A 15,375-nucleotide genomic window follows, 5' to 3' on the forward strand; every position below is an offset into this window, starting at 1 on the left:
AAAAAAATATATATATATATATATATATATAGTGATACTAACATATATAAATAATGTATAAATTATATATTATATACATGTTATATATACAATATATATATATTTTATATGATAAGTATAAATAAAATAATAATAGAAACTAAAGTTTTAGAAAAGTAAAAAAAACTCTACTAAATAAATAGCTGTTGGATCAAATGGGAAATAAAGCTTACCATAGTGAATTACTTTGGAAGTGATGGACCTTTGAGGCCATCTCTTTCAGAATGTTAGTAGCTTATAACTGTATGATATGAATTTTGATTCCTGATGGGTGTTTTTCTCTCCCTTGGACCTCAGTGAGAGGGGGCATTGGGTATTTATCTTCAGCAGTTTCTGTAGCATCTGTTTTTGCTTCTAAGCTGCTGCCTGATGCTCTTCATATTTCTGGTTCCAACCATAATTATTAACTTCCACTCCTGCAGCTTTTTATTGCTCCCACCAGACTTCTGTTATCATAAGAGAATATCAGCTAATTGGACTTGGTTGTAGTTAACCCCTGGATTCCACAGTTGTTGACTGACAGGTGAAGAATTGTCTAGAATCTGATAACTTTGGATTCCTTCTGCATTGGAGAATATAGCAGGCGTCTTTTAAGTTGCTGGTACTTTGAGAGTTGGACTCAAAACTTAGATTATGTAGGAGCATACTGTTCCCTGCAGAAAAGGTATTTTTTTCTAGGTCCTTTACCCAGACACTGCAGATGCTGTAATATACAGCATCATTATTTGTCAGGTGACCGCTCTTGTGTGGCTGGGGTTTCCAGTAGAGCAGACCTGGTGCTAACTGGCTTCTCTAAGGGCTGGAGAGAGTTAAGTAAGTGTGTATCTATCTGTTTCCTGTTTAATCCCGGCTGCTAAAAAGCCTTTTTTTTGGCAGGTTCTGGCTCTAGGGTTTGTTTTCTTTGTGAGCAGTAGGTACCTATAGCAGTGAAGGGCTGAAACAAAGTTTATTGTTGGCGTGGCTGCAATGGGCAGCTGGAGCCTCCATTTCCTTGGCCATTATTCCTCTTGTTTTACACATGCAGAATTAAAAAAGGGAGGTATGACATGAATTCTAATTCATATGAATTTAGGGGAAGTTGGACAGGAAGCTGGGCTCTGGAATGAGACTGCTTGGGTTTGAATCCCAGCTTCACTTGTTACCTGTGTGATATCTCGTGCTTCATTATCCTTTTCTGTAAAATGGGGGAGATAATTAGTACTTACCTTGTAAGATAGTTGAAATGACATTTAAAGCACGTTGGGGCTTCCCTGGTGGCGCAGTGCTTGAGAGTCCGCCTGCTGATGCAGGAGACGCGGGTTCGTGCCCCGTTTCGGGAAGATCCCACATGCCGCGGAGCGGCTGGGCCCGTGAGCCATGGCCGCTGAGCCTGCGCGTCCGGAGCCTGTGCTCCGCAAATGGGAGAGGCCACAACAGTGAGAGGCCCGCATAACGCAAGGAAAAAAAAAAAAAAAAAAAACACGTTGAACAGTACCTGGCACAGAAACACTCAAGTGTTAGCTGTACTCATTTATGTTGTTATTAATAACGTGAACACTTGCTTTTCTTTCAGAATTGAGCACTTTGCCAAAATCTACAGTCAAAAAACTGGTATCAAAAAGGAAGTTCTTTTGAAAACCTTGTGGGGAGATTATTATATAAATATGAAGGCTAAGAAGATTATGAAGGTTGATCAGGTAACGTGGTATATGTCCCTGTTGATTGTTGGTCCCATTGTTGCCCTATGAAAACCTGTACTGTAACACACCTGTAATTTGGCCTTGGTTTATAGGAGTCCATTTATGGGGGATTTTCTACTGTATATATTTGGCTAAAGCTCATGTGTCTTATATCCAAGTACTGCTTAAATAGAGTTCTTTAGGACTGCCTGGGGTTTTTTGTTTGTTTGTTTTTTCTTTTTAAGAGGAGCAAAAATCTCAGATCCTGTGCATGTGAACTTGAAGACACATATTTTGCATCAGGCATTTGTGTGTCCCCTTCATAAAGAGATATCTCTTTCAGACATCACTGTGTGGCCCACACTTTATCCCTAGTCTCAGCTGAGGCCTTCTCTCATTGAATGTCAGTCACCATGCTTTGCTGATGTGGAGAGGCAGGTGCTCCCTGGAGCACTTCATTCTATCGATTGAGGTGATGTAAGGCTGCTGAATCACATAGCCTCAGAGGATGCTTTTCTTGAAGATATTTTATAAATGTAAAATTCAGGATTTTATAAATTCATTCTCATTGAAGAGCATATATATTCCCTTAAGAAGGTATTTATAAGTATAAAGCTACAGGAAAAAATATCAGAAGCCAGCACTGCTAATGCTGTGGTTTTCATTTCTTTCATTCTTTCTGGATAGATACATACATCCCTCAGTTGAGATTTTGCTGTTTATATAATATAGCTGCTTTTCTGCTTGACATGATATTGTGAACATCTTCCGTTGCCATTAAAATCTTTCTATAAACAGTGTATTTAAGAAGGAGCCAGTGTATGAAGTGGGAAAGAGCATGGTTTGAGAATCCAGCTCTGTTTGAATCTCAGCTCCACCACTTACTAGTTCCATGACATTTGTCTCAGATTTTTTCATCTGCAAATTGGAGATAGTAATACTTACAGGGTGGTTAGGATAATTATATGAAATATCCAAGAAAAGTCTTTAGAACAGGTCCTGTCACATAAGGACCCTATTACATCATTTACATAATCATTCTACATAAATGTAGAATCTACATAAATCCTGTAAGATTGGACATAGTTTTTATTTCTGTTTCACAAATATTTTGATATTTTAAGTAAAGCTGTGGTGGGCATCTTGATAAATACATTTTTATGTCTTGACAATGAGCTTTTTTTAACCAGGCATTCAAAGGTAATGGCCTAATTTCCCAATACCTTGCCAATAGTTCTTGAGAAAGAGGGTATCAGTTTATATTCCAGCTCTTGTATATTATCCATCTCAAAGTGTTCTTGCTATTATTTTGTACAGTTTGGTAAGAGAAACAATAGGGTTTTTTTTTTTTAATATCTTCTTCCTTGAAGTTGAACATTTTTCATGTTTAAGAACATTCTTTAGAACAAAGTCCATGGAAATTTTAGAGTGAAGTTTTAGCTCTCAGCTTGGGTATCATGTATTTCTTTGATGGCAGTGAAAGGACAACTGCAGTGATATATCCCCCAAATGGTCTTGTTTGTGAAGTCCATGGTTCCTGGAGGAAGAGAACAGTGGGTTGTTACTGATTGTGGATTATTGGCTGTTTAGAGCATTCTTATAGCTACTTTCCTCCACTTTTCTGTTGAGTAAATATTTTCTGGTAGAAATGAAACACTGATAATAAAACATGTCAAGAATGAATATGTAAGATACCGATGAAATATTCAGAAATTTAAGCCCATTCATCCTTTTCTACAGGCAAAAGGAAAGAAACCTTTATTTGTACAGTTGATCCTCGAAAATATATGGAGTTTGTATGATGCTGTCTTGAAAAAGTAAGGCTGTTATAAATTGTTACATAAACTGGGCAGTATAATTTGCCTCACTTTTCAGTTTGATGAGTCACACTTCAGAAAGCTGAGATAGACTGAAAAAATGAACAGAGCCTTTACAGAGGAGTTGATTACAGGGCTTGGAAACAATTTAAAGGAGTATGTGTAACCCAAGTAAAGGGTGACAGGAGGGAGAGAACAGCAATATTTTATAGAGTGCTGAGGTGAAGAGATATAAAGGATGGAAAGAAACATTAGACTTTTGTTTATACAAACTCAGTTTAAAATAAAATAGTGATTGTAGTAGAAAAGATGCTTGATATCAAGGATCACTAATGGGGCACTTGGGGGAAAAACTTGCCTGATACAAGTTGGAAAAGAATGTTTGCTTCAGTAAATTTCTAAGTTGTTCCAGAGATGGAATAATGATTTTTTAGTATTTATTTATACAGTTGCTTTACCAGTTGACATAGCTTTTTTAGGGAGATTGTGGAATGGTGCTTCATGGGATGTTTTAAAGAAAAGTTCATTTGGAAGTGTATGGGTAGAGGTTGAGCAGTTTTCTCCTGTGCCAGGAGCCCCTTCAAGCATTTTTATTTTTTTGTAGTAAAAGTAATACATTAGGAATAAATGTGTCAAACAATGTTGAGTCCCTTTTCCTCACTGCTCCTTTGTGTCTTTATGTGATCTTTCTCTCTCCTCACCCCTCACCCCCAACCCATCCTGTACGTTTACTATAGGGACAAAGAAAAAATTGATAAAATCGTGACTTCTTTAGGATTAAAAATTGGAGCCCGAGAGGCACGGCATTCAGATCCTAAAGTTCAGATCAATGCTATTTGCAGTCAGTGGCTTCCCATATCTCAAGCTGTTCTTGGTATCCTTTATTTTAATGGTTTTTAATGAAATCATAGATTTGACTAAACAGGAAAAACCAGTGTGTTATTGGCAATCCGGAAATCCTCTGAAAATAACGAATTTCCATCCAAAGTCTTCTGGGGTTATTTAAGGTTCTACTATGAAACTGTATTAAGTACTTTAAAAATGAATATATTAATATTAACTAGGACTAATACAAATGTCAACCTGAATGTTCTTAAAAAATGTTTTCAGTTTTTGTTTAGTAATCTGTAAAATAAAAACGTTTAGACTAAGATTTACATATAAGTAGATAATTTAGATGTTTGAGGTAGGATCACTGGTTCATTTTATTTATTTATTTTTGAATTTTATTTTATTTATTTTTTTATACAGCACTGGTTCATTTTAGACCCATATTTTCGTTAGCTTGTTGACACTTCCTCTCACATTAGTGATTCCAAAAAGACTTGATTTTAAATGGCTTACATTAACTAAAGTGATTTTATAGATGAATTTAGACTATCTTCTTTTCCTTGACCTGTGTGTACTCAGCCGTACCCCTGCAGTGGGCTGGGGGCGCAGTGTCCTGGGAGTGAACCAGCAGTGGATTTCAGAGCTGTGATAGACACATACCCCTACAGTGATACTCGCTCTGGTGGGGGACCTTCTTGTATCATAGCTTGTGGCTGATGGTTGTTTTATACCAGTTTATGAAACCACATAAAAGGTTTTGAGGACTTAAAAGGTCACAGTTAGCCATACTCCTAAGTTCTGTTGTCCTTCCTCACTCGTTCCATAGGATGTCAGTGTTAGAATATCTATCATGAGGATCCTTTCTGGGCTCTAGAGTGTCCATGAACTCCCTGAAATTGTATCCATATTTTGAGGTGTGATATATGGCATAGTGCTGCCTTATAGCCCAGGCATCTTATAGACATACATTGTTACCTCAGTATTTAGTGCATACTGTGAATCTCTGCCGTGGTGGAGGGCACTTGCTCAAGGTTTTGAGTCCTTAACAGCAGACTTCAGCTATGGTGTGTCAGAAACTTCCTAGTCCCCTTGATATTACAGCCGAGAGAGTGGAGAAACTGATGTGTGCAGGATCGCAAACATTTGATTCTCTTCCACCGGAGACCCAGGCACTGAAAGCAGGTGAGGTAAAGATGAACACAGCAGGTAACATATTTTTGAGTCCTAAGTCCAGACTACTCTAGACCAATTTGCTAAATGCTAGTTTGCTAAATGGCCAAATGGCCAATTCCACAGACAAACAATTTCACAAACATTTCACCAGTTGCCTTTTGTTTTCTAACATTTCAGTTTTGCTAGAGCCATTTTGCTCTGCCAGTGGAGTGGGGATACCAGAGGCTCTGAGACCCCTACCTTTTGCCCTGATCACTTTTCTTAATCTTATAATCATGCTGTATTCCATCCTCCTAAATAGCCAGGAATGTGTTCCTAAAGTGCCATATCACCACCATGGCTGTGTCCCCAGGGACTGTGGAAAAGTGATTTCAGGGACTGTGCTGCTCTATTTTTTTTTTTTTTTTTTTTTTTGTGGTACGTGGGCCTCTCACTGTTGTGGCCTCTCCCGTTGTGGAGCACAGGCTCTGGACGCGCAGGCTCAGTGGCCATGGCTCATGGGCCTAGCCGCTCCGCAGCATGTAGGATCTTCCCGGACTGGGGCACGAACCCGTGTCCCCTGCATCGGCAGGCGGACTCTCAACCACTGCGCCACCAGGGAATCCCAGTGCTGCTCTTTTGAAGCCCCGTATATGCGCTCCCCATGAGAGGGATCCTCCCATTCCAGGCTCCGTGTGGCTCCATGAAATTCATGTGTATGTACTCACTTTCTCCTATTCTTTTTCTCCCAATCTATTGAATTTGTAGCCCCTGCCCCCCAAGTCACTGCTGTTCTCAGGGCCACTGTTGACTGTCCTTTGTTATATCTTTCAGCCAGTTCTCAATCCTCATCTGACTAGATCAGTCACTACCATTTGACATGGTCGATCACTCTTCCTCCTTGAGTCATTTTTTTCCTTGACTTCTAGGCTTCCACACACTCCTACTTTCTCCCTGTCTCCCTGGCTATTTATTCTTTTTTTAAAAAAAAAAAACAGAAAAATCAAACAAAAGTTTATTAACATATACACATGGGACAGACCCAGGAAAACAGAATAACTGGCCGAAACCCTCACCTTAAATACTGTGAGTGGTTTAGGACTTCAAAGGGGAGGAAGGCAATTCACATGAAGATGGAAAAGCAAAAGTTTGGTTGAAAAGAATGTTTGCTGGGCTGTGCAGAGACTCTGGGACACAGAATGGACTCTGATCTCTAGGTCCTGCCAGTTTTCCCCACCACACCTGGCCCATATTCTTTGCAGTGATAGCTGCATATTCTTTTCTGGTGATAGCTCTATTCCAGGACCAGGTCCTTTATCTAAATTCTTTAGACAGCTAAGGGGACATAAAAAGAAAGACTTCCTGAGTCTTCTGCTTCTTAAAAATAATCAGCCTAAATTAATCCTCATGCCAGAGAAATACATTCTGGGGTGGCACATTTTGCTCTTCAACAGTTCTCCCTTTGAAACGTCTTCAAGGAGTGTCACAGTCCAGAAGCTGAGTTCGTAGATTGTTCCATCCCATTAAACCAGTCTCAGTCCTGACAGTAGGTCTGTCTAGTTAAATTCATTTCTGGAGGCAGTGATGCAGGTGGGCTCTCAAAGTTAGGCTTATAAGGTGCAAACAATCAGGTAGTATAAGAGGCATTTCTATGGAGACAGAAGAAAAAGGTTAATGGTTGGAGCAAATTATAAACCAACTTCTGAACCTAGGAGGCAGCCAGTCAAGGTTTCTAGATGTCAGAGTCAAGTATCATCTGCATTGTGAAATGTCGTTGATGATGTCGTTGAGTGTTCAGGTAAACTTTCTGAGTGGCTTACACAGCAACAGGCCTGAAGATTGTCTAAACATGGGATGTTGTGTGGTGGTCTCTCTCAAGTGTATTGCAGGTTGTTCAGCTTCAGTTTGCAGGGCTTCAGGAAAGGGACAGCTTTGGTTCTCAGTGATTCCGAATCAAAAGTGGGAGAAAAATTGGAAATGTTACTTTGGAGAGTTGTAGTCAAATATTTGAGGAAACTAGAAGAATTCAGGATCCAGTCCAGTTTACCAGTAGAAAAACAAAACCTCGAAGATGATAACAGAACTAGAATCGAATATCCACAAGTGTGTATTATAGTTTCTATTGAAACATAATTTTTTTTCTCTGAAATCACCCTCATTTCTACCCAAGATAGCCAAATTAAGACTAATTTGTTTGCAAAGTAAGTTTAGTTTCATTAAACTTGGCCTGATTATTTTTATAGGTCCAGCAAGAATAGCAGCTGACCATATAGGCTCTTTTAAATCTGCTTTGCTGGAACTTTTCATAAGGAATTTCCAGATTGAACTTCTAATAGCCTCTTGAGGCTAGGAAGCCAAGCCAAATATTTGCCATCAGAGCTGGCTGTTTATTCTTGGTTTTTTTTTTTTTTTTTTTTTGCGGTACGCAGGCCTCTCACTGCTGTGGCCTCTCCCGCTGCGAAGCACAGGCTCCGGACGCGCAGACTCAGCGGCCATGGCTCACGGGCCCAGCCGCTCCGTGTCATGTGGGATCTTCCCGAACCGGGGCACGAACCCGAGTCCCCTGCATCGGCAGGCGGACTCAACCACTGCGCCACCAGGGAAGCTCTGGCTGTTTATTCTTAATCTCCTTTTCCAGTTCCTCTCCATCTTCCTGACTTTTTAACTGTGGGATACCCCAAAGCAAGGCTTAGTCTTTTGACCTCATCTGTTTTCTACCTGCTGATCTTGTCCAGTCTCAAGGCTTTACATGACAACGGCATGCTCTTAATTCCCACATTTATCTCATGCGCCTGCATCCAGTCCATCTGCACATCCTGTTTACTCTTCCTTTGAAATATATCCAGAACAATACTTTTCAACATTTCCACTTCTGCCTCCCTGGGTCCTCCGTGGACCATGATCTCTCATCTGGTTATGATAATAGCTTTCCAGCTGGTATCCCTGCTGCTGTTCTTGATAGCCTTTCGTGTTTTCTCAAGACTGCAGCCAGGGTGATCCTGTTAAAAACTGAAGTCAGGGCGTGTCACTTTGTTCCTCACAGCCTTTCAAAGTTTTCCCTGGCAAGACTTCTGATAGATATTTAATTCTTGCTTCCTTTATTCCTTATTTGAATTTTGTTTTTGTTTTTGTTTTTTCTCTACGTGGGCCTCTCACTGTTGTGGCCTCTCCTGTTGTGGAGCACAGGCTCTGGACGCGCAGGCTCAGCGGCCATGGCCCAAGGGCCCAGCCGCTTCACGGCATGTGAGATCCTCCCGGACCAGGGCACGAACCCGCGTCCCCTGCATCGGCAGGCGGACTCCCAACCATGCGCCACCAGGGAAGCCCCCTTATTTGAATTTTACTGTTGAATTCTTTATGTGTGAATTATTTTGATGTGGGGTGATTTTTTTTTTAAATTACTAACCGATGGTTTTTTATCTTAACCAATGGTTTTTTTATGTAGGTTAAGAAAAATGTCAATATGTTGATAGGAAATTGTGTTAAAATTTATAGATTTAGGGAAAATTGACATCTTTATAGTATTGAATCTTAATTTATTTCTAAGGTTTTTGGTTATTATCATGATAAGATACTTTGGTCTGTTTTATTTTCTAACTTGTTTTTGTGAGCGATTGGAAAAGCTACTGGTTTTTATGTATTTTATTAGTAAGCTACCTGTTGACTATTGACCTTTGGTAAAATTTCTCAGTTCTACCCTTCTCCACAGGAAACATTTCTGAGGGCTTATGGTGGGTGGTTAAGCCCATTGCCTAGCTTTAGTTCTATGTGGGAGTTCCTCCAGCCCTTCTCCCACCCTATCAGTTTTGCTTTTCTTTCCTCATTTTTGCCAGTTCTCTTGCTCTTGCTCTACTGTTTTTCTAGCAATTTTATACTTTTCCAGATGCAATTTTTATCATAGTGGTAAAAGATTATAGGTTGCTTATGTATTTAGATGATGCCATGTTCTAAACTTCGTAATTGTTCTCAGAAAAATCTGGCTCTTTAAGAATGGGAAAAAACAGTAACAGTTTTATTTCCTGTCTGTTTAGCTTTTATGAAATGTGGAAGCGAAGACACTGCTCCGGTTATTATCTTTGTTTCCAAAATGTTTGCAGTTGATGCTAAGGCTTTGCCTCAGAATAAGCAAAGGTAAGGATAAAGGGAAAGTTGGGCTGGGCCAGGGAAGTGGTGTAGGTATGACAGGGCTGCAGTGAGGGTGTGGGTGGGAAGGTGCAGATAATGCTTTCTCTCCTCAGCCTGGAATTCATACACTGCAGCCCCTGCTGGAACATAAAATCTGCAGGGTACTTTATCTTTTTGTGATACCTCTGTGGGAGATGGTTGTTGAAATCAGCTCTGGGACTGTTGATTTGAATTCATGTCAGTTTGAAGAGCAGTAAGAGTAGTGGTAGCCAGAGTTAACTTTTATTGAACATAAGGCAGGGTCTAATCTGAGCCTGTCTTGTCTGCCCCAGTAGAGATTGTTGGATGGGTGAGTATCTCTGCTGATCTTCGTGTGTATTGTGCATGTGTGGAGGGAGATGGCTCATTTCTCAAGTTTCCAGAGTCTTGGAGGATCTATTCTACATCATATGAGTTGGTCATGTGTCCCCTCCTTCCCAGTTGCACTGCCCCCCACCCCTCGCTAGTATAAATGATTAGATCCCGATCATTTCTTGTGAGAGTTATTGCAGCAGTCTCCTAGCTGATTCCTCTGCCCCAGTGTCTAACTCTGCCAGTCCATTTGCCATCCTTTCTTCAGTATGATTTTGGTGTCTGGAATGAAAAGATTCACTCGATATAGGAGCTTGGAAGCTCCTCTTCTGTGCTATCCACAGCTATTCTGGGGGCATTCTGTGTAACAATTTTTCAAGTAACCTGAGAGAACGGATATAAATATTACTTCTGAAGAAGGTCCTGGTACCTCAGGCAGCATCTCAGATCTTACTCTTTTATGTTATAATTAATAATGATGATAACACTAATAATTGGCTGCAGTTTATTAAGCTTATAATATTCCTGCCTCACCATTGATTATGCCACTTAGATGTAACAACAGTTCTGCAATGGAACTGTTTAATGTTTCAGTCTTACCTGAGGAAATTAAGAGGCCTTAAAAAGATTTAAGTAGTGCACTCAAGGTTACATAGCTAGAAGGAGGCCAAAACAGTGTTTGAATCTATATCTGTCTAGCTTGAAAGCCTGTGGTCTTCTGCTTCACTGTGTGGAATCTGGCCTCCGTCATCCTGTGCAGCTTTTTAACCTCCACCTCTAGATCTAGGCAGGCAGCCTTCCAACCTGCCTGCCCTTTTTAGATTCTGGGCCTTTGCTTTTGCTGTTCTCAACTGTACTCTATCAAATTCTTGCTGAATACTTACTTGCTGATAAGTACCTGTTAGGTAACATCCTATTAGGAGTTTTTGAGGCAGTTCCTCTCCCTCTGAATCCTGAGTCTTTGTGTTCCTTTGGCTTCCTTCTTGAGAACCAACTTCTTGTAGTAACAAGACGTGATCTTCAGATAGAAGCCGCGTTCCTTGGTGCCTTGGTTCCCATCATCTCAGCTACCTGGTGGTGTGGTTACTGATCGTACCAACTACAGCCAGCTTTCCGGCCCTTTCTCTGACACTCTCCCAGCCCACCCCTTGGCCAGCTTCTCAGAGGCCAGAGCAGGAACATTCAGCTTGGAATCCTGAGGGTGGGTGGTTTTGTGTCGTTGCCTCTTTTCCTTTCTTCTCCAGATTCATCTCCCCAGTCTGCCATTTGACCCTCCAGTTAGCATTCTCACCTCTGGTCTCCTTCATCCCTGCTGTTGCTGACTGCCGTCCCCTCAGAACTGTCATCCATAGTTAGCTCAACTACAGCCACAATAACTCACCGCCCACAGATGTTCCTTGACTAGTAGAGCTCTGTTTTCCTGCAAATAAATTCCTCTTTATTCTCAATAAATACTAGTTTACACAATGGATTCTTCATATAAAACCTTGCTGACTTCTCTTCCGTCTGCTCTGTTTACCTCTGCCACCACTCCTGGTACTCACAGCAGTGCCTGGCACATTGTAGACGTTAACTGGATGGATGGATAAACATGTAGATGGACAGCAAGCCTGCATGCATTTGATGCTGATTAGTAAATATAAAATGCTAATCATGTTATGAGCTCAGGCAGAATGAGGATTTAATATATGTTAACAGATATGCTTCTTTCTTAACCAAAGCTAAAATAAAACCACATTTACTTAATGTGATAATGATTTTATCGTCTTTAATTCCTTCTGGATGGGAGACATAGCCTGATGATAACGAGTATAGAGTTTGGAGTCATATCTGTATTTGAATTACGGCTCCTCCATTTATTGTCTATGTCACTTTGGGTCGTTATGTAAATTTCCTAAGCCTCCAGTTTCTCGTCTGTAAACTAGGAGTAATAATACCTGTGTCATTTGTTTTGATAAATATGTGCTATAATATACGTAGAGTGAAGAACACAATGTCCATATCATAGTGATAAGCCCATTGGAAGAGACCGTTTCTCTCCATGTGCTAACAAGTGCATCGGGGTTTTTTTTCCCACCCTGTTTGTAGTAATAATAATGTATTCTGCATTTATATTTTAATTCACACTTTTCAGATACTCTTATAGAAGATTTTAGCAAAAGTCCAGAAACAAGGTAAGTTATCTAAGGATTGATTGAAGGAGCAGCTGGAGTGTGTAGCCTGAAGAAGAGAAGGGGGAGGGGAAGGGCATGAATGCAGATGGTTGAAAGGAAAGCAGAGGGAAGAAGCTTTGTTGGATGTTGCTCCAGAAGACAGAACGAGAGCCATGACGAGACATTATGAGGAAGCAGCTTTTATCCTGTGTTTAAAAGGCCTTTAACATATAGAGCTTCCAGTAAGGAGGAGCTTATCTCTTGTAGCGAAACTGCCAACAGGTTTGATTGCCTAACGACACCTGAGCAAGCCGTTCTCAAAGATCGCGCTCTCATTTTTTTGTGTCTTACGGCACAGCCTTACCACCTGCATTGGGATGGGTCTGACTAGAAGGGGCCGACTCCTAGAACCGAATTCTTCGATTTCGAGGGGCAGGTGCTAAGGGAGTAGCATTGGTGTCCAGCCTTAGTGGGAGGTCTTGTCTAGCAGGCAGGTGTCTGAAGAGGATAGCAGTGGACAGTCAATGACTTAAGCGTTCACCTCCCAGGGTAGCCCACGCAAAGTAAAAAGGGGTTTTAGGGTACCTGACATCAGGATCTCCAAGAGCATGTGGCCATTTAGAATGCACGTGGACAGTGCACTCTCAGAACGGCCATCTGAATGGATTCTAGTGCTTAAGGAGAGAGAAGGGGAAAGGGGAATGGCAGGCTGGTAGACGAGATTATCAGCCAGGTGTCAAGTCAGAGACCAGGGAGTGAAGCAGGAATCATAAAATCACAGTGGGGGACAGCAGGGGAGGCAGGCAGAAAGTGACAGGATCAAGCAACATGACCCACCCCCCAGATGAACCCCCCAGCAGACAGCCAGACACACCCACACACTGCCTTTTCTCTGGTGGTACTTGGGTCTAACACAATGACTGATAATCACTATTTGACCTCTTATCCTGATGAATTGCCAGCGTTCAGCCTGACCCTTCTTCTTGGACCCCAGTTCTCCATGAAGATATATTTTTGTGCTTGAGGAGAAAACCTCAGTTTCTCATTGAAGTCTTATGCTTGTCTCTCTACAGGGGTATTCTGAGCCCTGGTGTCTGTTACTCACACCCTTCCTTTTCCTGTCCTTTGCCTTATCAAGGAGGAACATCGGTACCTAAGAAAGGTTCCGTGCTGTTGTGTGTGGCTCTGTGTGGGGATATGGGCTCTCGCATGTCAGTTCATAAGCTCAGACTAGCTGAGGATGCAGCATTCTCAGAGAAAGCCCGATAGGCCTTCTCTCCTCTTGCTGCAGTGAGGGAGAGAACTTGGAGAAACCTTCCGCCCGGAAGGGACTGGGGACCAACCATCATCTTCTCCAGCCACGTTAATACGTGCCGTTTCTCTACTTGAACAGACTGAGAGATGCTTGATGTTGCCAGGTGTTAACGTATCTGTGGTATCCTGTAGACCTCTCACTCAGGAGGAGATTGCTGAGAGGCGTGAGCGTGCAAGACGAAGGCACGCGGAGAAGCTGGCAGCCGCGCAGGGCCAAGCACCCTTGGAGCCCACCCAGGACAGGAGTGCCCTTGAAACGAGTCCACAGGGAGAAGAGCTGAAAGGTAGAGCTTTCCTAAATAGGCTTTGGTGAGACGGGATTTTTACTTAACTTGGGACACTCATCCTTTAGCTCTTGGGCTTTTTAGCTTTAAAGGTAGCTTTTATCAGTATGCTTTCATTCTTGGTGTTTCCTTGCTGAAACTGGGCTGAATATAGCATATTCCCTGTTCCCTCTGAGTTTCTCAGCAGTCCCTGGATTGGAGAGAGCATTCCTGGCACTCATTATCCTTTGGCTTCTGGCAGGTGATGAGCAAGAGGTGGAGAGTGAGACCCCTAAACCTGTGCCCCAGGAAGGAAATGACCAAGAGCCTTTTATTGCATTTGCTCGAGTATTCAGTGGCGTGGCTCGAAGAGGAAAGAAAATTTTCGTCTTGGGGCCCAAATACAGTCCTCTTGAGTTTTTGCAGCGGGTAAGAATTGGAAGTAAAACGTTAGTTTATTGTTTCAGGGTTCTGATACTTTGTCAGGTTGGTTGAGATTGGTGATTACCTTATTAGTAGGTTTATTTTGTCTCTAGAAAGGCACATTCAGGTGAATCCATGTACTTCTTCTTGTGTTACTTCAGTAACATTTGGTAAATCTGTCTCGCTTAGTAGCATTTAGGAAATTAAACCAGTATATGAACCAAGTTTTCAAACCTTATTTAGTTAATTATAAGGCTTTTCTGCTCAAGGCTAGAGGAAGGAACTGGTAAGAACAGATGTCATGTTGGAGCCAGGGCAATAGCAGATGTTCAAGAAATATAAAGATCCAAAAACTAGGTGGCACAGGCCAAAGGCATGGGCAGTGAGCAGGTGATAGGCAACAGTTTCTTGGCAGGCAGATCCCAGAAATTGATCAGGAGGGTCTGAAAGTCAGTGAACAGCCAGCATCTAAATATGTCTGAGCCAAAGGGCAAGTAAGAAACCACAAGCTAGAGCCATCAGAACATTTTTGGACATAAACAAGGTATATATGTAGTAAATAAATGATAAAGGTCATAGGATGAATGCCAGAGGTCCAGGGAGCCAGTCAGGATCAGCAAGAAGCAGTAAGTTAGGAGCTTCTAAGACATGCAGCGTCACGAGCAGAAAAGCACGTGCTCCTCTCCTTTCAGGTTAACCAGGGGAGCTGCTCTATGAATGAGAGAGAGGGAGATGGCAGTTGACGGAAGTCTGTGCCATCAACTTTGCCTTGCTTTGAATGCTAATTCCATCAGTTTTAGCAGTCTAATCCTTGGACATTGCAGTGCTGAGTGGTGGCTAAAGCAGTTCGTGCTAGTCTGTAACATGTTTGGATTTAGCAAGAAGGAGCGCTGCAGTTGGTGTGTATAGGGTTAGGTTTTATGGGAGGGAGAAAGTGCTGTGATGGCATGTATAAAAATCCATTTATGATCATCTTACCATCTTGGTTTACACATAATTGATAGTTTGTTATTTATCAGAAAGGGTGCTCTTGGTTGATTTTTTTCCTTTTTTTCCCTCTCTAAACTGTCAAGAGGAGTAAGAAATTGTTATTTAGTGAAACACTGATTTATTGGGCATTAGAAATTCCATGAGCACTCCAGTTTATCTTCTGTACGTAGTGTATCTTTGCTCTTGTGGGGCTCAGGATTGAAATCAACTGCTTATGTGTCAGATGACTAAAGCAGGAATGATAAAATGAATTGAACGC

The 15,375-nt window shown here is 41.6% G+C and overlaps 1 protein-coding gene across 2 annotated transcripts in view; it reads left to right on the plus strand.

Annotated features, from left to right (window-relative positions):
* EFL1 (elongation factor like GTPase 1) overlaps positions 1-15,375 on the plus strand; it is a 137,748-nt gene that overhangs the window by 26,311 nt on the left and 96,062 nt on the right. For both annotated transcript variants that reach the window (XM_007470071.1, XM_007470072.1), the window contains 7 exons: positions 1,592-1,715; positions 3,438-3,514; positions 4,252-4,388; positions 5,405-5,527; positions 9,529-9,628; positions 13,573-13,724; positions 13,966-14,132. In XM_007470071.1, coding sequence (XP_007470133.1) covers positions 1,592-1,715; positions 3,438-3,514; positions 4,252-4,388; positions 5,405-5,527; positions 9,529-9,628; positions 13,573-13,724; positions 13,966-14,132 — 880 coding nt within the window. The remainder of the gene's footprint in view (positions 1-1,591; positions 1,716-3,437; positions 3,515-4,251; positions 4,389-5,404; positions 5,528-9,528; positions 9,629-13,572; positions 13,725-13,965; positions 14,133-15,375) is intronic.

This window comes from Lipotes vexillifer, unplaced genomic scaffold, assembly GCF_000442215.2.
Source record: "Lipotes vexillifer unplaced genomic scaffold, Lipotes_vexillifer_v1.1 scaffold532, whole genome shotgun sequence".
Taxonomy (NCBI): Eukaryota; Metazoa; Chordata; class Mammalia; order Artiodactyla; family Lipotidae; genus Lipotes; species Lipotes vexillifer.